The 22,044-nt window shown below is 38.2% G+C and overlaps 1 protein-coding gene across 1 annotated transcript; it reads right to left on the bottom strand.

The window, feature by feature from the left end:
* Nucleotides 1–1,462: 1,462 nt before the first annotated feature.
* On the bottom strand, nucleotides 1,463–21,067 carry LOC107762466 (MICOS complex subunit MIC60, mitochondrial). The gene is made up of 12 exons (XM_016580829.2): nucleotides 20,877–21,067; nucleotides 20,522–20,585; nucleotides 14,589–15,308; nucleotides 14,405–14,506; nucleotides 14,144–14,284; nucleotides 13,877–13,954; nucleotides 13,569–13,661; nucleotides 13,364–13,483; nucleotides 11,644–11,721; nucleotides 9,502–9,681; nucleotides 2,382–2,483; nucleotides 1,463–2,290 (listed from the first exon to the last, which is right to left on the bottom strand). The coding sequence occupies exons 1-12, from the start codon at nucleotides 20,885–20,887 to the stop codon at nucleotides 2,057–2,059; spliced, it is 1,923 nt and encodes a 640-aa protein (XP_016436315.1). The 5' UTR covers nucleotides 20,888–21,067; the 3' UTR covers nucleotides 1,463–2,056.
* Nucleotides 21,068–22,044: the final 977 nt, after the last annotated feature.

Genomic DNA, 22,044 nt, shown 5'->3' with positions numbered 1-22,044 from the left:
TTGAGTCCATCATCCCATTCTGCATTTGCGGTGTCGACAGATCTTGTTCTTGTGGTTAATTCAGTTTTGTTGCATGTGTTCTAGCACTAACTGAGCTTCCGAACGCGATTATGGGTGGTTTTTGGGTCTTCCTCGTCCATGACCTTGCCCTCTTCCCATGGCAGCCGCGCCAGCGTACGTTAGCTAACGTACGCTGAGAGCATGAGGAGAGAGTCAAATTAACATGAGCTTTCAATCAATTACAGTAGGTAATTTTTTTAATTTGGTGAAGGAACTTTCTTAACACACACATTATATATATGTCCTTTACCTTATCGTTCGACAGTCTTTTCTTTTGTTTTATGTCTTGTTCTCCTTACTAATCGTCTCTTTATCGAAGTTTATTCCTGAATCTTCGTCTTCATTTTCATGGTAGCATATATCTTTATATATTTTATTGAGAAAAAGAGACGTATCAGCACCTTTCTGTCCCTAAACATAGCTATCACTTGAAGGTACAAACTTTTTAGTACTAACTATGCATTCATAGTGTAGTTATCACTTGAAAGTACACGTTCTATATTTAAGCTGGACTATTTCTGAATGGAGTTAGGTGAACCTAAATGAGTAATGTGTCTTGACTTATGGTATCACTCTTTTATTAATGGAGTTGTCAGTTAGAGGTACATTATATATATAAGTTGGAAATTATCTCGCACTGGAATTAGATGAGCCTCTGTAAGCAATGCTTTCTTGGGGGTATCATATTAAGTAACATCTTAATGGATTTATAAATTTTTCAGTTAACTTAATGATATCGCATTCTTAAGGAAGTTATCGGCTAATCGCATAGAGACACACGTTATACCATTTGGTAAGTACATTTGCCACATTTTTAATGAAGTTATTCACTTAGAGGTATTTATTTTGTGTAACTTCAAATTGTAAGCAAGCAAAGGTATCTTTTTACGGCCTCCCGTCCACATCACATAGTTGCTAAAATTCGAGGTCTGCAATTCACATTGACATTTCAAGTTGAGCATCTATTATACCTACTGTACTGTCAAATTGCCACCTAGTATGGCAGAGCATGCAAATATTAGTCTTGCAATTGTAGCTAAAGTTAAATAATTATTACTACAATCATTTTAAACATCGTTCTGTTTTTATTTTATTTCAACAACTATATTAACGGGAGAAAAATGCATTAAACACCAAAAACTAAAGGGCAAGTTATACATTTGGCACTATTAATTTTTAGAGTGGCTATACCGTGTAATTTTTCCAAAACTCTAAAAGCAATAAAAAGAATTTTCTGCAAGCGTAGCGTCCAGATTCTGCAGAAGCTTATTATCTACAGGCCTGAAAGAAGCTCAATCAAAATTTCAGGTTTTAGATACGAAAAAGGTTAACGATCCCACGGGTACTAAGAACAATTAAAAGGAAGTGCAATAATAAACACGTAATCCCATTAAAGTTACACTTTCACAAGAAACCTTTTGCTTTCTAAGTCGATATTTTAGAACTTCTGAATCCAAATGAAACTTCAAGCCCTTATTACAATTTCACAATGAATTCAACCAGAATTGTTAGAATGTACATGTTTCTTGAGAAATTTCAACCGCTTCTGTTTCAAGTTGAATTACGTCCACTTATCCTCAAACAGGAGAGAAAATGCTTGGCTTTCCCACGGAAAACTGCCAAAGAAGTATCCAGTTGACTGAGCTGCCTTTATTATACATACCAAACAAGGTAACAGCTAACAGGATCATCACCAAAAAAAAAAAAATTCAATGGTTACTCCAGCTAAATATATCCTTTTCATGGTTGACCTAAAAGAAATGAACAAAAGTAGCCCGTTTTACGACAATGCTGCTCAATAGTGATGTATCTTTCAACGAAGATTATTCCCGGATCAAGAAAGGCATAACTACTTTTACTTGGATTGCAACAAAAATGAAAAGTAAGTGTCGCAATCACTGAAAATATCAACATGTTAATCATCAAAACGCCATTCTTGAGCAATTTTCTGTAGGCAGCAGATAAATTGAACCTTGATGCTATAATAATCATGGTTTCAAGTTATGCTGATAGTGGTGGCATAAGATTGCAGTAAGGTTAGTGCTTGCTCTGTTATAGCTCTATTCCTAGCACGCTTAACCCAATCATCAACAACTCCCGCCGCCTGAGTGCCCTTTAAACCCTTCTCAAGTGCATCAGCAGCTTCTGATAGTTTCCCCTGAGCCAAGAAACTTTCAACTCTGTTTATGAGGGATTCAACTCCATCGCCAGACCGGTCAGCCTCCTTTACCTGAAATCAGTACACAAAATTATCTCATATGAACTTAATAAACTTCAATAATCAGATTAGTTTAACTCAAAGGAGGGTACAGCAAAGAAACCTTTAACCAGGAAGCAACACTAGCCAAAGAATGTGTCAATATCCCACCACCACCTGGAGGAATCAGGCTAAAGTGACGAAGTGTCCCCTTTAATGTATCAAACTGTTAAAATGATAAGTAATTAGACACAGAACCATCCATGTTGTGCTCACTGTAGAAGTAACAACAACAAATTGTAACAGCAAAGAAAAGAACTGCAGACTTCAATGTAAGAGCTACAAATTCCAATAAAGAAAAAATCTGCCCCCTCCCCCACCGGGGGGGGGGAAAAAAAAACCAAAAAACATTTTAGGCGCAAGGAGAGAAAGACCTTTCCAGCAGAAACCTAAGTTTCAATTCTTGAGGAACAAGTCAACTGTTGACATGCTAATTAGATAATCAAAAAGACAAATAGAAAACTCGGATAATTTAAACAGTGACCAAACCTCCTCGATCACAGTCATGCATATTGTTTAAGAGAGAAGATTCAACCAGGTCATGAAATTAGGAACCAGAAAAAGATCCATCGAGCTTGCAGAAGAATATCAACTGTATAGGGGAAATTCTAGGATTTTTTTGACAGCACTGCATCTTCTTGCTCAAACATTAGGGAAAATCTTTAGCTTTAAATTTGATAGCAAACAACGTGAAATCCCATTTTGTGACAATAGTCCTTCAGAAGAAATGGTCTTAACTAATGGTCCAATGAATTCTATTGTAAGGCTTTCAATTCTTGAAGCATAAATTAATTCAAACTCTGATATGCCGTGGTAGGACAACAATAACTATACTATAGTGAAGCACTCAGAAACCCTTTAACCATCTGATCTAAAAGCTTAAGCTATTAGAGAGAGCACACTTCTACTTACTTAATTATGTCTTCAACACGCTCCGTCACGTGCGAGCTTGATTCTCTTATATGAGTCAAACACGTGGAAATTGTTTTTTATATTGGGTGACGGTGAGACTCGAACCCAGAACCTTTGCCTACTCTGGTACCATACTTAGTCTTAAACTAAGTGCATGTGCAACACTTGATAACTCGCTCATGTTCTTGCACAACTTGCTCACGATCTTGCTATTTCAAGTCAAATTAAGACACTAAGAATCGCTAAGGGAATGATAGAAAGAACACAAGAGAATTGTCAAAAGAAGCTTTTTGTATTGTTCCCCAAGCGTTGACCAAGACGTCCACTCCTATAACTCATTTTTTACCGAGCGAGACGCCCTCATGCAGGACCTCCACTTCATCCTCGCTCGCCTTAGTGGCAGATGGTTCTTGGGGCGTAAGCCCTTCGTTTGACACAACCTTGTGCGGCACCTCCTGGCTCTTATTGACGACACTCCTCTTTCTGTTGCAGCCATTCTTGCCAGCGGCATCCTGGGTGACGTTGGCTTGGGTGTTAGCAGGGTTAATTTCTTTGTCGTTCGCCATTCCCTTAGTCGTAATATTTGCTCTGTTACCATGTTGAAGTGTGTGACAATCTCATCTAAAAGCTAGAGAGCACATTTCTATTTACTTAATTATGTCTTCAACACTACATCAAGCATTTGAACCTCAGAAGGTAAACTCGGCCTTCATAGACAGTCAACGCATACTTGACGTGCAAGTTGGCAGACTTAGCTTCCAAGTACTGATAATGAGAAGGCATCCATTCTACGTTGCCAAGGAAATTGAAGCCTGGATTATCAAATGGAAAAGTGAAGAATGTCTTCTCCTAAAACATATATGGAATCATCTCCATCAGGGTTGCTTAAAGGCTTCAGAGCCCAGGTTGACATCGCCAACCATTCTATTGATTGGCATATTCATACTGTGAGAGATAACAGGGCCTAGCAAGCTAGCCGATCAGTTACCCTAGCAAAGTAGCGGTTAACCTTTACGAGATCAAGGAAATGCATGCATATTGCAGATGGCAACAAGAATCATATCAAACCTTAGAGCTTAAATACTACTGGTCCTACGCCAACCCACAATTTTCAAACTAATAACTTGTACAAGGCATATTAATTCAGGTGATGGCGGTGTGATAATGCCAGTCGAAAAGGAAAGCAAGGGGAAGACTTTGGTCAGACAATTGTTGCAGTAACTCTGTGACACGTCACAAGTCTTGTCAGTCTTCCACTCAGAGGCCAGTGTAATGTCAAGTTTGGCCCTAGCCCCATACCCAGAATATTTTATCTTTTTGTGCCCCTTCCTCATTCTCTTTGCATTGTCATTCTCAACAAACAATCATGGCACCTTCACAACAATTATCATATCTAAATTGGTTGCAAGTCTTATCACCCATATACAAACCGATTTGGTATGGAAAAATTCAATGTCTAACAAGCTTCCTTAGAATATTTTAGAAAGGAATTGAAGTTTAACCAAAAACTGCAATGCAACCGCGTCCATGGAGTTCCACCTTTGAAACTTCCCCAGGTTCATTTTAGTACCGGTCCTACACGAAGTTATAAATCGTGGAAATTGAAATTGAATTAAATTAACAGGAATACAACTTGGAAGTCCCAAATTAGATTAGGTTTCCTGACAGCTGGTCTCAGAACAACACTAATCTTGGATGGACAACAAAGAGAACCAGGGTTAAAGCTCTTCTAACACTTCACATACAGATAAATGAATTAAAAGCATCACTACGTAAAAATTGTAAACTAAATGATGTTCTTCACTTATTTCCCTTTCTTTCCTTTTCTTTGTACTTGTGTGTTAGACTATTTGGACATTACCCCCACTATTTTTTCTCCCTCCTTTTCTCTTGTTTTTCTCTTCTTTGTTTCTGTTGGGGCTTCACCAGCGGTAGCGGAGGCAGCCCATTTTTTGGTTCTTGGGTTTTATGTATCTTTCAGGTAATACGCGGTGGCTATTGGAGACGAGCGAGGAGCGCGCGTGCAAACATATGAGAGCTCCTAGGGCGAGTAGCAGTAAGGGGCGGTGAAAGTTGGACGTGAACGTGCCAGGTGCCGCAACAGCGTCGTGTTCACCAAGACAATTTCCAGGTTCTATTCCCGGGAGTTGGTACCTCCCGCTTTCTTGTTTTCTCTTCCTTTGTGTTAGTTAAATTGTTGCTTTTTTAGTTCGTATTTGTTTAAATCATATAATTAGCGTGCTTGTAGTTACAACTTGTTTTCTCCTAGTCTGGTCCGTTTGCCTATGGTGTGTTGGTGATTCTCCTTAGTCTGTTTGTAGGTATAGTGACTGTAGTATGGGATGGTAGAGTAAGGTCATGTCCTCGAGGAGGCCAGGGGGTGGGGCGGGGGACAAGGGGTGGGACAGGAGGCAAGGGAGGTAAGGGGCACAAGGGAGCCTATAGGTTGAGAATTGGGTCATGGAACATAGGTACATTGACGGGTAAGTCTATAGAGCTGGCAAAGATCCTCCAGAAGAGGAAGGTCAATATAGTGTATGTCCAGGAGACTAGGTGGGTAGGATCGAAGGCGAGGGATGCGGACGAGTATAAGTTGTGGTACTCTGGAGTCCCGAAGGGTAAGAATGAGGTGGGTATTTTGGTGGATAGGGAACTTACAGAGTTTGTGGTAGAGGTTAGGCGGGTGAATGATTGGTTAATGTCTATTAAGTTGGTGGTTGGAACCCTTCCCAGGAGCGCAGTAATTAATCGTTGTTGTTTCAAGGTCAATCTATTCACTCGTCATCTCCTGATTCGTTGATCTAAGAGTGCACCCTAAATGTCGTTAGCGCTTATGCGCCGCAAGCGAGCTTGGATGAGGAGGTTAAGAGGCGATTTTGGTAGGGGTTGGATGAGATTGTGCATAATATTATGTCTGCTGAGAGGGGGGTCGACTGCAGGCGGCTATGGCGAGGTGTATGGTGGCTTCGATTTTGAGGATAGGAACGCAGGAAGTATTTTGCTGTTGGATTTCGCTAAGGCATTTGAGCTGGTGATTGTGAACTCTAGTTTTCCGAAGAGGGAGGAGCATTTGGTTACTTTTCAGAGTACGGTGGCAAAGACTCAGATTGACTATCTTCTCCTTAGGAGGTGCCAAAGGCAGGGAGGAAAAGTTATTTCGGCTGGCCAAGGCGAGAGAGATGAAGGCGAGAGATCTGGACCAAGTGAGGTGCATCAAAGACGAGGACGGTAGAGTATTGATGGGAGAGGCCCAGATTAAGCGGAGATGGCAGACTTATTTTCATAAACTTATGAATTAAGAAGGGGATCGGGATATTGTGCTAGGCGAGTTGAGGCATTCCGAGAGTCACCGTGACTTTGGGTACTGTAGGCACATCAAGGTTGAGGAAGTCGTGGGTGCCATGCGTAAGATGAGCAGGGGTAGAGCTACCGGGCCTGACGAGATTCAGGTAGAATTTTGTAAGTGTGGGTAAAGCAGGTTTGGAGTGGCTGACTGGGCTGTTTAATGTTATTTTCAGGACGAAGAGGATGCCGGATGAGTGGAGGTGGAGTACGGTGGTTTCGTTGTACAAGAACAAAGGTGATATCCAGAGTTGCAACAATTATAGGGGTATCAAATTATTGAGTCATACCATGAAAGTTTGGTAGAGGGTGGTAGAAGCGAGTGTGAGGAGGACGGTGTCTATCTGACAATCAGTTCGGGTTCATGTCGGGTCGTTCTACTACGGAAGCTATCCAACTTATTCGAAGGTTGGTGGAACAGTACATGGATAGGAAGAGGAACTGCACATGGTGTTTATTGATCTGGAGAAAGCGTATGACAAGGTTTCTAGAGAGGTTCTTTGGAGATGTCTAGAGGCTAAAGGTGTGTTGGTTGCTTACATTAGGGCGATTAAGGACATGTATGATGGAGCTAAGACTCGGGTTAAGACAGTGGGAGGTGATTCTATGGGATTACACCAATGATATGCGCTCAGCCCATTCTTATTTGCCCTGGTGATAAGCACACTGACACACCATATTCAAGGGGAGGTGCCATGGTGTATGTTATTCGCTGACGACATAGTTCTGATAGACGAGACGAAGCGGCGTTAACGAGAGGCTGGAGGTTTGGAGACAGGCCCTTGATTCTAAGGGTTTCAAGGGTTTCAAGTTGAGCAGGACTAAGACGGAATATCTTGAGTGTAAGTTCGGTGTCAAGCCGAGGGAAGCGGGCATCGACGTGAGACTTGGTTCGCAGGTCATTCCAAAGAGAGGCAGTTTCAAGTACCTTGGGTCGGTTATCTAGGGGGATGGGGAGATCGACGAGTATGTCACACACCGTATAGGGTGGGGTGGATGAAATGGAGGTTAGCGTCTAGAGTCATGTGTGACAAGAAAGTGTCACCGCTAGTCAAAGGTAAGTTTTATAGAGCGGTGGTTAGACCGGCCATGTTGTATGGGGCTGAGTGTGGCAAATTAAGAACTCGCATATCCAGAAGATGAAAGTAGCAGAAATGAGGATGTTGGGGTGTATGTGCGGGCACACTATGATGGATAAGATTAAGAATGAAGATATTCGGGAGAAGGTGGGCGTGGCTCCCATGGATGACAAGATGCGGAAAGCGAGGCTCAGATGGTTCGTGCATGTACAGAGGAGAAGCCCAGATGCCCTGGTAAGGAGGTGCGAGCGGTTGGCGTTGGTGGATACGAGGAGAGGTAAATGGCGGCCTAAGAAGTATTGTGGAGAGGTGATCATGCGAGTCGCAAGATATGGCGGGGCTTCAGATCTCCGAGGACATGGCCCTCGATAGGAAGTTGTGGAGGTCGAGCATTAAGATTGTAGGTTAGGAGGTACTTGAGCATATTTCTAACTCATAACTATGTGAGGCTAATCTGATAGGATTTTGTCTTAGATTGCTAGTGGTCAATGTTGTGTTCACACTACTCTTCCGTATTCATAGTGTCGGGTCTTATTTACTGGTTATTGTTTGCTTTCCATCTATTTACTGATTTTTGTGATCTTGTTATTATTTCTATGGTTTTTGTTGATGGTACTAATATATTGTCTCTTTCCGTCTTCTTGAGCCGAGAGTCCATCGGAAACAACCTCTCTACCCCCTCAGGGTAGAGGGTAGAGGTAAGGTCTGCGTACGCACTACCCTCCTCAGACCCCACTTGCGGGACTTTACTGGGTCGTCGTTGTTGTTGTAAATGATCTAGTTCCTTTGTAACGAGGATCTTTGCTTTACCAATTTATCACCTTCAGTACCATTCCATTGCTAATGGTTTCTTCTTCACCAACATGGAGAGAAGGTAATTGTATCAGGTTCTTCTGTTTTTTTTTGGGGACTTAGCATGAAAGTTCAGAAAACAAAAGAACGCAGCGTAGAAGGGAAGACTTCTCCTGTTGTAGCAGTAAAAACATAGCAAAAGGAAACAGCAATGTGTCACTCAGGAAGAGCACTATGCTAAAAGGAAAAAGCAAAAAAAATATTCCTTTTTGTTTTCTTCTAGAAGGGAGAGAGAAGTTACTAAGTGGATATACCATCAAGGCTTTAAAATATTTGGTAAAACATAGGTTGCAAGCAGCTAGCAATTTCACATGTGTAAAGAATCGGGTGAAGACGTCAATCACCTCCTTTTACGTTGCTGGATAGCGTCTCGATTGTGGTGGGAAATACTATGCTGGTTTGATCTTCAATGGGTGATGTCAGGCACAATCAGAAATGTATTATTTAGCTGGACCTAGAAGACGGAAGAGAAGACACAAGTCGTGGGATGTTGCTCCACTTGCACTTAGTGGTAACAACAACAATGGCAAGATACTAGGCCAGAAAGATAGTACCAGCACCCTAAGAGCCAGAAAAATAGATGGAAAAAGCAATAGCAACATGCAGTAACAATGGCAAGATACTAGGAAACCGGAGCGGAAAAATAGTATGAAAACAACATGTACTACTAACATTCTAAGACAAGACATTATGAGACTAGCCCTACACCGGTACGAAGAGCTTTTGATGAAATAGAGAGGACCTTCTACACTTGAGGAATAGTCTTCTATCCCTTATTTTCTTTAGGTGCACCCATGAGGTCCCTATAGGTATAGAAGATTGGGTGTCGTTCGTGAAAATCATATCATTTTGTAAGGTTTTCTACTTTTTGGTATACTTGTTGTATATGGGTGATTTTCTGCCCATAGTTTATAAAATCTTATTACTTGGTAAAAAAAGGAAATGTTCAACACTAAATCACAGTACAATGCATAATATCGCAGTGCTTCAGATACTTGCCTTATGATTCAGTTGTAAAACAGTATCTGAACCATATCTCCGTGTTTCCTCAGGAAGAGATGATAGAACCAATTCCAGCAGTGAGTTGTTATCTATTCCTTCAAGAGAAGTGTGAAGAACTTCTATTTCTTTTTGAATTGGTAAACCCCTCGACAGTGCATCTTCCAGAGCAAGCACCCCCTGCAACAATAAACAATCAAAGGATCGCATGTATAGCCTGTAGACTTATACAGGGTTGAGTAAGTGGGTTAGCATTGTTTGTTCCCATTTTTTCCCTTCGAATACCCTCGCTAACACTTAAAAGAAAGGGATACTTAAGCAGTTGGCCTGACAATACAATTATAGAAATTAACTGGTTAAACAGCTCAACAAACAAAGACCAAATCAGTGTCAGAACACCCCCGTTCTTCCTCATTAACAACCACTGTGCTATTATTCTGGTTGGATGCATTACGTTTCTTGTATTTTAGATGGATAATCTGTGTATATTCCAAAAGTTATTTGTTTTTATTGACAATATGGTTTTAGCCTCCCCTTTTCTGTTCCTTTTTCAGTAAGGTAACATCAATATGGTTTTAACTTTCAACGTCAAAATGAGTAATATATCACCTTGTATTACAGTCTGAATTTCTTTCTCTTAATACTCTCTCTCTCTCTCACACACACACACAAAACTAGTCCCTTCCAAATTTCAACACCACCAATTTAAGGAAATTAGAGACCGAAGATGAAATGTTGAAAACCAATGGTTGATATTACTAAGAGCCCGTTTGGCCAAGCTGCCAAAAACTGCTTATTTTGAAAAGTGCTTTCATTCAAAAGTGCGTTTTGAAAAAGTACTTTTGCAAAATAGGAGTTTATGTTTGGCCAATTCGTTTGAGTAGTGCTTTTTGAAGCTCATTGTGTTTGGTCAATCTTTTAAAAAAGTACTTTTAAGTATCAAATTACGAAAAAGGAGAGTAAAGGTTTAATTTGCAATTAGTTTTATTTAGAAAAGAAAATAAGTTTAAATAACTATTATAAAAGAATTCAATTAAAATACAAAACGTAAAGTAAAATAATAATTTAAAAATTCCAGTCAATATAAAATATAGTTATTCCAAAGCAATAACATTGAGTGTTTGGATTACATATTGTTTACATGATAATTTAAATACTTCAAAATACATCATTCAATATAAATTTAAAACCTACTCTTAGGAACAGGAGAAAGAGAATAAAAATTTGATTAAAATAAAAAAGAGAAGAAATGTATAGTAGAAATAAAAAGAAAAAGGAAAAGGAAAAGAAAAATGTTAATGAGAGATAATTTGGAAAATATAAATTTATCGTAAGGTTATTTTTGTCTTGAACAAATTGATTCTCTGCTTCTGCTTCTAGGGAGAAGAAGCTAGAATGTGTAGTTTTTCCCCAAAACGGAAAAACTGCTTATGTTGCTCAAAAGTACTTTTTCATTTTGGCCAAACACCTTAAATTTTTCAAAAAGTACTTTTTCCACCCGGAAGCTTGGTCAAACAGGCTCTAAAAGGTGACATTCAACAGATATTAGAGTCTTTAACTAACCTCCTTGCCAGGGCAAAGCGAGTCCAGTAGCACCAACCTCAATCATGCAATGATTAGTAAACAGAAGTGAACTGAAAATCAGCTGAGAAAGGATGGAATGGATGTTATCAAGTATTAAAATGGTTGATTTATGGCTTTCAACTTCCGAGGTGTTTCTAGTTGAGTTGAAATTGATCGTCTGAAAATTCGAATTGAACTTAAAAGTTTGCTTTAGACTTTTTGGACATGATACCAGATGTTCCCAAATTCTAGCAGGGCAGTCATATACATAAAGAAAGGACTACCAGTAAGAGGTCTTGCAGTGGCGTCATATATGTGGAGAGGGCAATGTAACAAACCCATATACACAAACATATGTGCAGATGGAAATATAGCAACCATATACGATAACATTCTGTTAGTAGTTCAACAATACTCTGGATTAAGGATGTAATTTCATCCCTGATGGCGAGATTCTTCTTCAGAATGAGGGAATTTATTTATATATTGTCTAACGCCCAACCTCAGGATAAAAGACACTTTTTAAAAAGGAGAGAGAATAGAAAAATAAAAAGAAAAGCGCAGAGGTAGATACGTTACCAGGGCAAGCTTGTGAACAGAATGACTCTGGCGAGCCTCTTCAGACCGTGCATAAAATGCCATGCACAGAGCATTTATCTGCAAAAGAATAACAATTCAAATCAAATCAAATCAAATCAGCCATAGAAAATGTCAAGCACTTAGACAAATGAACTATGGAGAAACACTCTAGAGAATAGTGTTTTAAGATAAGTAGACGTACGAACATATACACTGCAAATTTAGCTAGCATAAGAAGATATCTAGGTTAATGCTCAGAATGGTATAAATGAAGATGCAACACATAAAATTGAAAAGATTGTTTGAAAAAGCGGAATGTTGCTGGAGTGTTCTGCGGTAGGAGGATACCTACCAAAGAAAGACAAGTTCTATAGAACGGTTCTAAGAATAGCAATGTTATGTGGGAGTGAATCTTGGGCTTTCTCAGGGTAAAATATTGGGCCTCTAATGCTAACATATTCACAAGATGAGCATCACATAGATGCATATGTTAAGATGAATACGCACTCACACCATGTTAGACAATAAAAAATCATAACATCTCACAGAAAGTGCAAGTAGCACAGGATAAGATAAGAGAAGATCACATGAGATTGTTTGGATATGTCCTACGTAAATTTCCAAATGCACCGACTTGTAAGTATGACACCATGAAGTTTTTTTTCCGACTGACACCATCATAATTTAAGGTGTAAAAAGGAGGATGAGGGAGACCTAAAGATATATGGAAGCCGGAAGGAAGTTATTTTCTAAAGACCGACAATTTCTCCATACAACTTAGCAAAAATTGGATGGAAGCAAAAGCCAATGTAGGTGACACCAACTAGTTAGAATTAAAGCTTGCAAGGTTGGTTCACTTGCAACAAGTCCAAAGTTCGGTAGGAGCTATTTTAGTATGGTTAGAGATTCTTATGCCAGGAGTATGTAGAGAAAGTCTAGAGTTAGAACCCCGAACTATTGAGTATTGGTATGAACGGTTCTGAACGGAACAAAATACAAAGATGATTCATATAGATTGAGGCGTAATTGTTATTGTTGTTGTAAAGGATTATGATATAGACCTTTCAGCAAGCATTCAGCATTAGGACAATTCTGCAATTTACCTTTATTGCAAGTAGTAAGATTCCTACTGGGAAGAAGGAAGAAACATACGTTAAGCAGCCCATAAACGTTGAATGCTAAATAACATGACAAAGAATGTAATTTGTTCTCGCACCAAACGTACAAAGCATCTCCTGCCTTAAACATTATTGAACTTACAGTCATGTGAAATCTAATCCCATAGCCAAAGCAAGAAATGAACCCATACATAAAGCAATACAGACTCATGAAAAAAAATGAAGAAATAACTGCAGTCAATTACATCAGTTATTTCCCAAAAGCACATCAGACAAACATTGTACTTGTATCTGACAAACAAAAATGAATCAAAACGAGAGCTTTGTACACCGACAATACTTTACTGAAGCAGTCACGATGGAGTAAGTTTTTTCCGTTTAGCACAAAACTAGATGCAGGTGTTGGTCTAAACAGAATTTAGGATAGCAAGTTATCTGGTTTCATTAACTGTGGTCCAAAATCTCCTCGTATAGATGTTTCAAGGCAGTGAAAGTTTTTAACTCTCAGTTGAATTGGAATGTGCATAACAAAGATTGGTGTAAAATCAAATGAAAAGAGTAACTTCTATATGTGGAAAATTAATATCAGCAAGAAACTGTACATGGAGATTGGCTTCAGCCATTTTTTCAATTTGAGATGCTTTCTCACTTGCAATAGCTGCATCCAGTTCTGCTTTACCTAACTCCTGAGTTTTTTTCAGCTTTAGTTCTGCTTCAGCTTCCTGCAATTACGAATCTCCATAAGTCTGCTGGACAGAAAATATATTCTTAAGAGAGTTGGCAAACACTTTCAACATCAAATAGCACCTTTTCCTCGAGCTCCATCTTATATTCTTCTTCTAATTTTTCTTGAAGTGATTTCAAAGCTGCGATGGCTTTTGCTCTTTCTTTTTTCAGTTCCTAATAAAGTGGTCCATCATTAATCAGTTCAACAAAAAGATTAAGATCATGAAGAGGCAATGATAAATCATCAACCAAGATGACCATTCACGCACGTGATCCTAAAAAAAAGTGAAATGTGGCCATGAATAGTTGAATAAAGAACAAAAGATATGACGCACTGCAGCAGCGTATATGAGGGTAAAATATGAAACCAGAAACAAATGTGCTACAACCTTATCCAGTAAAGCCTCTCGTTCAGCATACATTAGTTCCCTGGCCCTGGCATCTTTAAGTTCCTTTTCATATTTCTCCTAAATCAGGTGAGCAGAAAAGGTTTTAATAATAATAATAATAACAACAATAACAACAATGATAAGCAGCAACACTGTTAAAAAGCAAATCATGCGGAAGAAATAACACAAATCTTAAGAGTAAAGCATCACCACAATAACGTTACATCCTATTTTCAAATTTGTGCTGAATTCCCAAAGGTCTCACACCTTCATATATTTCTTTTCTTCAGCAAATAAACGAGCATCTATCTCTGCTTGTCTTCTCTCAGCTTCATGAAGCGCTTGTAAGAAATCAAGCACCAATTTTCCATCCTTTGATATATAGGCATCACCCAGACCTTCAATAACCTTCAGAGTCATAACACAGAGATTAAGGAAAACCAAATAGGAGATTTTCTCTCCCTCATATCCTTGTCTATTCCTTCTTGCTTTTTTCTGGGGGGGAGGGCATGAGGAAGGAGAATATACCTTATGCTTGTCAGAGGAGGCTGTAGTGGTAGCTCCACCCCCATCTCTTAAACAGTATTGATCAAGGAGGGAATTAGAATTTTCATCATGATGAGGAGCATCCTTCAAAAAGTAGCTTTTTAGAGAACCATGACAAAAACTTGTAATTCACAAGTTAAAAGTGTTAGCACAAGTTGCTTTATACCTCCATCTTGGCTTGACTGGTTACATGCTCTGGGGGCATGGCACTAGCCTCATTTTCCTTCTGAAATGTATCAGCCTGCGTAAGAGTTGGAGTGATTTCAATTGCCTCAGGCTGCACGGCATCAGTAGTTACCTCTGGGCTCTTTGTGTCCAACGTGTCTTCAGGTGATTGAGTATAATTAAGTCTTGTTTCATCAGGTGTCACACTTTCCTGATGGGAGCTGGGTGATAATTCTTTTACTTCAGTATAGTTGGCTTCTCCACCAGTAGTTTCTGGTGAATATTTTAACTGAAATTGACTTTCTGCTTCCATTTTACTTGGCTCTTCTGGTCCAGGGGGATCTTGTAGAGTTCCAATGTTCTTGTCAGTTTGCTCCACACTATCAGAGTCTACAAATTTAGACTCAGGATCTGGTCTTTCTAAAGTTTCACTATCTTGTGAAACTTCACTACTACCCTTTAGCTCCTTCCCATCTTGAATGGCAGTTCCTGTCCTGGCTAATTCGGGGGTAGAATGTGGCTCTTTAACGAGGTATTTATCCAAATATCCAGTTTGATAAGCTGCAATAAATCCAGCACCTAAAGCAACAGATCCAATAATAAATCTTGGCAAGAGACTCTCTGTCTCTGGGGGCTTGCCAGTTGAACCTGGCCCCCGTGGTGGCCCATTTTGTTTGGGTGAGACTGAGAACTCTCTTCTGGAAAAAAGATAGGAAGGCACCTGAACCAATATACAGAGAAACAAATGGGTATACAGAAATTCAATGTGATCTACTTATTGTAAGACATAACACCAGTACTCAAAGAAAATGCAATGAATCCTTTTTTTCCTTTTTCTTTTTTCGTGTGATAAAGGGAAAAAGGAAAAAGCAAGGGAATCGAAGACTAAAATCAAAATTCTAAGCATTGCCAGGAAGGTCCACTTATGCCAGATCATTGTGTTTTTCTGCAATGGCATTAGATTTGTTCTACCTCCAATGATGCATCACAATTAACAACAATGCACCAACTCATTTTGGTAGCACTAATCAAAAGAGTTTGTCCAATATTTATTCTTTCTTCATTTTTCTTTTTATTTTTTTGATATGGTAAACCTAAACCTACCTTACCCTACAACCCCCTTACCCACAAGGCAATCCAACACATCGCCCATTTTGTCAAAACCTGCAGCAATGGCAATCTCCTTATCAATTAACAGTGGCTCTCCCCCATTTTTGCTCCCTTAGATACTCAAACTCATAACCTCATGGTTAGACAACGTTTTACTCTCTTCAAAATCATATTTACTCTTCCTTTATGAAAATGCTAATGTAAGAGAATGAAACAAAAAAACAAAAAACAAAAAAGCACAAAAACCACTTACAGCATCCAAAATTCTGAAAAGTTCCACATTTTACCCCGTCACCATGAGACCCCCAAGATATTCAAGTTTGCCCATGTCACAGCTAATAAAAATGGTTCTTTCTTCTTCTTGTCATAAGAAGCACTATAAACAACGCAAAATACACAACAAGGAGCAGACTTCTTCAAATTTAGCCCAGACCTTTTTTTGAAGCTCGAGAATTTTGATAAGAAACATAGAAAGACCCACATCTGGGAGGCATTTGAACAGGTTTTATTTTACAAGATACAATTTGTGTTTAGGTCTCTGATTTTTGAATAAAAGTAATAGAAAAAATTGGTATTGGATTGGATGTTTTTCAACATAAAACTATAATTGGCAAATCTGTACTTTGCAAAATCTATTAATCAACTTCTACATTGTTAACTCCAAATACAATACGTAAATGTTCTAACAGTATTGCTAGAGTAACATCTGCAAGAAGAAAAAGTAAGTTTGTATCATATATCACTATGAAAAACGATAAAATATGATAGAAATTTTACATTTAAAAGAAGCAGCACGGGATAAAAAAATCTGAACTCAGAGTAGCAGGTTTTCGGGAGAGGGCTTTACACACCAGTGCATGTGCCGAATTTCAGCAACTGGCTAGGTACCTACTATGTAGTTGAGTCCTCATCGAATTAGAAATGTTGACCAAACTTTGACTTTTGTGAAAAAGATCCCAGAACCGTATTTTGATGGCTTCGATAGTTTCGTATCGTGATTTCCTACTTAGGCGTATGCCTGAAATTGATTTCGGAAGTCCGTAGATTAATTTGGCGAAACATAGCTATTTGAAGTTAAAAAGTTTGACAGTAGGTTAACTTTTAGCTTTCGAGCTTGGAATTTGATTTTGGGACTTGGAATAGGTCAGTTATGGTATTTAGAACTTGTCTATAAAAATTGGTGTCGTTTGGAGTTAATTTGATAGGATTCAGAGGATGGCTTGTTTATCTCTCAATAGGCTCAAAAGCTCAAACTACATACATACAAAGATTGTTTGACATGACTAATGCTAGATTTGGAAAGAAACTGCAAAAGATTGGAAACTGGAAAACAACCCATTTACGTGTATCTCACAAACACAAACAAAAGAGCAAAGGCTTTTTGTTTGTTGAGAAATAGCCTAGTTAGACACTTCGTTAGATGGGTCGGCTAGTCGGAACTCGCCAACTCGGAAGCTATGATCTTGTTCGCGGTGGCTAGGAGAATTATGAAGAGTTCAGAGATCACGTGTTTGTGAGAGGGAGAGAGATTTGAGACGTGACTTTGGTGACAAACGCAACAGTGGATCAAGGAGTACGGAGGGAAAGCCCGGGATTTTGTGCAAAATTGACCTTGAGAAGGCATATGATCATGTGAATTAACAGTTCTTGGATTCTGTTGCAATGAGGAAATGTGTTCATGGATCGATGGAGTAAGTAGATCAAGTCTTGTATCTGAACAAACAAAAAAATTGTCTTAGTAAATGGAAGCTCATTTGGTTCTTTGGAAGCTCAAGGGACGTGTAGTAGGAAGACCCGTTATCTCTTATGTTGTTCACCTTAGTAATAAAACCTTTGAGCAAAATGATGCACACAGCAGTTGCAGCAGGCTATTTGAGGGGTTCACTGTTTCGATCGGGAAACAGAGTAGAGTGACAATCAATCACACCTATATTCATGGATGGCACATTGGTGTTCTGCGATGCAGATATTTCCCAGTTGACATCCTTGAGATAGATCATTGTATGGTTCCATAAAGTGTCAGGACTCAAGACCTGCCTCAGAAAGTGTGAGATAATACTAATGAGCGATATGGACAATATTGAAAACCTAGTACAAGTGTTTGATTGCAGGACTGGACCTCTCCTGACGATTTACTTCAAACTGCCTTGTGGTGCTTTAAACAAGGACCAATATGTGCGGAACCTGATAATTCAAAGATTTGAGAAGAGACAAGCAACGTGGCAAAGGAGGTACTTGTCAAAAGGGAGAAAAAAGTATTAAAAAAGAGCATGATGGAAAAGTATTGATCTAATATGATGCAGTGTTTTGAATAGCGAGAGGCAATAAAAAGCAACGAGTGCCTGCTTCGCTGAGGCGAGAAGCAAGAAGCGAAGCGCTCGCCTTTTTGCAGTGAAGCGCCAATTAATACAAAAAAAATAAAATATTAAATTTGCATATATAAATAACCAAAAACTCAATAATAATAAAATATTAGTAAATATTTCATTGAATATACTGTTTAAGAGAGAAACTAATTGTAATTAAAGAGAGAAAAGAACAGTTAATTCTAATTATAATTATAGAGAGAAGTTAATATGCAATTACTTGTATACAAAAACTGAAAAAATAGAGTAAAAGAGAAACAGAAGAAGAAAGACGAGTAGAAAAGAGAGAAAACATAGGTGAAAGAAAAGAAAGAAAGAACATTTATGCCGGAAATCAGTTGTTGCCGGAAATCAGTTGCTACCGCAAAGAAGAAGAACAAAGAAGATTTACTGCCGGAAGAAGAAAGAAGAGAGGACTTGCTGCCAGAAAATAGAGGGCTTACTGCCGGAAAAAGAAAAAGAAAGAAAGAAGAAAAAAGAAAGAAAGAAGAAAAATCAGTACCTGAAACTCGAAGAAGAGTTGCGGCTGTGCTGACTGCTGAAAGAGGAAGAAGTGGTTTGAAGAGAAGAAACCCTAATGTTTTATTTATGTCTCTTGTCATTTTTTTTAGTTTAAAAAAGCAACGCTTCTGTCGCCTCCACGCCTCGTCGCCTCGTTGCCGCTTCGTCGCCTCGCTGTCGCTTGTCAGAAAATGCTACGCCTCAGATGAAAATAGCGTTAAGCCTCCGCTTCGCATCGCCTCACGCTATTAGCACTGAGGCGAGCGCTATTTACAACACTAGTATGATGGAAAAGGTGGAAAGGCCCATTCGGCAGATGAAACTGGCAAGTATCACTTGGTCAATTGGAGAGTACAACGACTACAATAATAGGGAAGGACTTGAGGTGACAGACCTTTAAGTGGTCATCAAGATAATGAATTTCAAAATGCTGATCAATAAGCTCTACAAATAGAACGCCACATTCCATGGACATGACTAGTGGAAGTTAGGTGCAAGGAGCTATGAAATGTTTACAATAAAGCCATGCCATCACAGATTTTTGGTGAGGAAGGTAGCTCTGAATTGGTTCAGGGTGCATTCGATGACGTTATGTCAACTAAGCATGCGCTACATGACTGAGCCTTTATAAGAAGGAACAGAAGATGTTAGGGCATATAATGATGCCCGTCTAGCTATCATGCGGGTCCTATGAAAGGGAAGAAATAGCATAACTTTTGAGGGGATAGAAAATAACTTCCTATATTTTTTCTTTCTATATTTAAGGAGAAGCCAATAATTCTTAATTAGCTTTTGCACCTATGAGGTTCCTGTTTGTACATAAGATTGTGTGTCATCGTACAAAACTATATTTTGGTGTGTGCTCTCATTTTTTTTGGTAAACTACTTGTACACGAGAGTTTTTCAAATCAATAAAATTATTTATCTTAACAAAAGATAAAACAAATTACAAAAAAGATAAATTAATGTCAAAGATGGAAAAATAGGTCAAAATAGAAAAAGGTAAAAGCTCATAAAAATAGTCGTAGAGATAACATTCAAAAATATTTGGATTATAGTAGGAGTAAGTTTTTTTGGTTGACAGTCTTTTGGTTGTTTTTTTTTAGCTTTATGTTTGTCTTTCAGAAAGTTGTTTTATTTCGTTAACCAAAGATATATATGTTTACCTTCTGTAGTGAACTCTTCAGAAAAACTTCTCTATGCCAACAATGGCTTGGGTATTCAATTTTGCAAAGAAGAAAATAACACAAACTAGTACAGAATGCTAACATCCAACAAATTTTTGGTTATGTTCTTTTCCAATTTTACTTATGTTACAGTAGACGAAAATGTGATACCCACCCAAGACTGCATTTCCCTTCACATTTCCCTCCCTAATCCCTCATTGCTTGTGCTAAGGAGGAAAGCAAAAGAAAAGATAAGATAATCACCACATATTCACTTAAACAGGAAACTTTTAAGGACCGCGCCCTTTATGGAACATCTTCTCTCATCCTTCATCTGTGCTTCCAACTAGATTAACAACCATCACCTATGATCCACCTTCTTTTAAACTTTAATGAACAAAACCTTTTCCCTGTGCCTTTGTCTGAAAGCCAAATACTCAGCATCTATATGTATAGCCAGCACCACTTAATTAGGAGTATTTCATTATGCAAATCCAATATCCTCATAAACTAGTTAAAATTACTATAATGGGTGGCAGAAGATAACAAATTTACTTCATTAACACCACCCAACATTTATTTCCATAATGGTAATCATGAAATGGAGACACCATACAAAGCTGCTGCATAATGTGATACACCAAAAGTGCCGGAGATATGTTAATCACCAATCAATAAATTTTGTTTGGCTCCCCAGCACCGACAAAAGATAAACAAATAGTAAATAAATAAATAATAGAGAACATCTTTATCTGATTTTACATGAAAATAAGAGGATAGTCTAAAAGTACCTGTGTTGTAACCTCTATTGGAATTCTTTTTACTGATTGACCAGCCGAAAGTCGCAGGATGGACCTAAAAAAGAAAAGTAGAAGAAATTAGCTCAACGACTTTGTTCTCATTTCAAGCAACAAAAATTCATCTCAGAACCCTAATTCGTTTAATTCAAATAGTTTTGTAAAATTAATACTACTAGTGTTTTTAATTAGTAAAATCAATAATAATATGGACAATCACAAACTAACTATCCATAATCCGGAAGAATTAGCATAATTTATGTTCTTAATAACCTAATTAATGAACAAAACCTATGAATATTAGAGTAGATATTGATACGGTACAAATTCAGATTTGCTTTAGGTTTACCTTCGAAACATGGTGAAAGGGGTTGGCGCCCAAATAAGCTGGTAAATTGAGTTGATTTATTTATAGCTTTGTCTAAGAGGAAGCTCGCGCCAATGGCGGACTGAAAATGCTTCAGCGCGGCGATTTCTGTTTCTCTTGCACCATTTTTTCTCTATTTGTGCATCCGGAACTTTTCTTTTTTTTCATTTCTCTTCTTTTTAGTTAAATGTTTTTTACTTTTTGTATTCCGACAAATTTTCACCTTTTACTGTATTATTTTAATAAAAAAAATAGATTACTGCAATAGATTTCTACCTATAAAAAATTAAAACAACTAAATATAAATCAGATCAACCTACACGTAAAAGAACAAGTTTACTTTTTAATTGAAGACTAGAAGAACAATTTGTTAGTTGTTATAAAAAATATCAAATACATATTCAATGACATATTTTCTTCACTATTCATGCATATATAAAGGCCTTGTAATAGATAAGAAAATACACACAATTGAAGAAGAAATAAGAATCTATTCTCCATTTCTCTATATATCTCTTAGCTTGTTTTTCCTTGTTATATATTATTACTTTGAGTTATATTTTATAACATGTTATCAGCACGAGACTCTACCGTCTCAAGAAGCTATTTGAGAAGACTAAGGTATAACGTTTCTCCTCTTTTAATTATGACTCATATTATGAAAAGAAAGTTCGTTGCCCTTGAAATTTCGGGCAAGAACTATATGACATGGGTGTTAGATGCTGAAATCCATTTAGATGCAATGGGTCTTGGAGATGCCATTAAAGATAGAAATAAAGATCTACCCATGAATGTGCTAAGGCCTTGATTTTCTTGCGCCATCACCCTGATGAAGGGTTGAAGATAGAATATCTCACAGTCAAGTATCCACTTGTTTTGTGAAATGGCTTAAAGGAAAGATATGACAACTTAAAGTTGGTCACTCTTCCACATGCACGATATGATTAGGCTCATCTGAGGCTCCAAGACTTTAAGTATGTTTCTGAATATAATTCTGTGATGTTCAGAATTACTTCTAAATTGAAACTCTGTTGAGATATTGTCACTGACTATGATATGCTTGAAAAAACGTTCACAACGTTTCATGCCTCCAATATGGTCTTGCAACAACAATACAGAGAGAAAGGTTTCAAGAAGTATTCTAAGTTGA

The sequence above is a fragment of the Nicotiana tabacum genome, chromosome 2 (genome assembly GCF_000715075.1).
Source record: "Nicotiana tabacum cultivar K326 chromosome 2, ASM71507v2, whole genome shotgun sequence".
In the NCBI taxonomy this organism is placed as follows: Eukaryota; Viridiplantae; Streptophyta; class Magnoliopsida; order Solanales; family Solanaceae; genus Nicotiana; species Nicotiana tabacum.
The sequence above is the reverse complement of the archived record's forward strand: the minus strand, read 5'-3'. Positions and strand labels throughout refer to the sequence as shown.

Bases quoted from the DNA above. Each gene is read 5' to 3' on its own strand.
- LOC107762466 (XM_016580829.2), bottom strand. The intron at 14,285-14,404 runs GTATATTCTCCT...ATGACTCTGAAG, and splicing joins CCTCCTCTGACAAGCATAAG to GTTATTGAAGGTCTGGGTGA. The intron at 13,955-14,143 runs GTGTGAGACCTT...CACCTGATTTAG, and splicing joins AAGAAAAGAAATATATGAAG to GAGAAATATGAAAAGGAACT.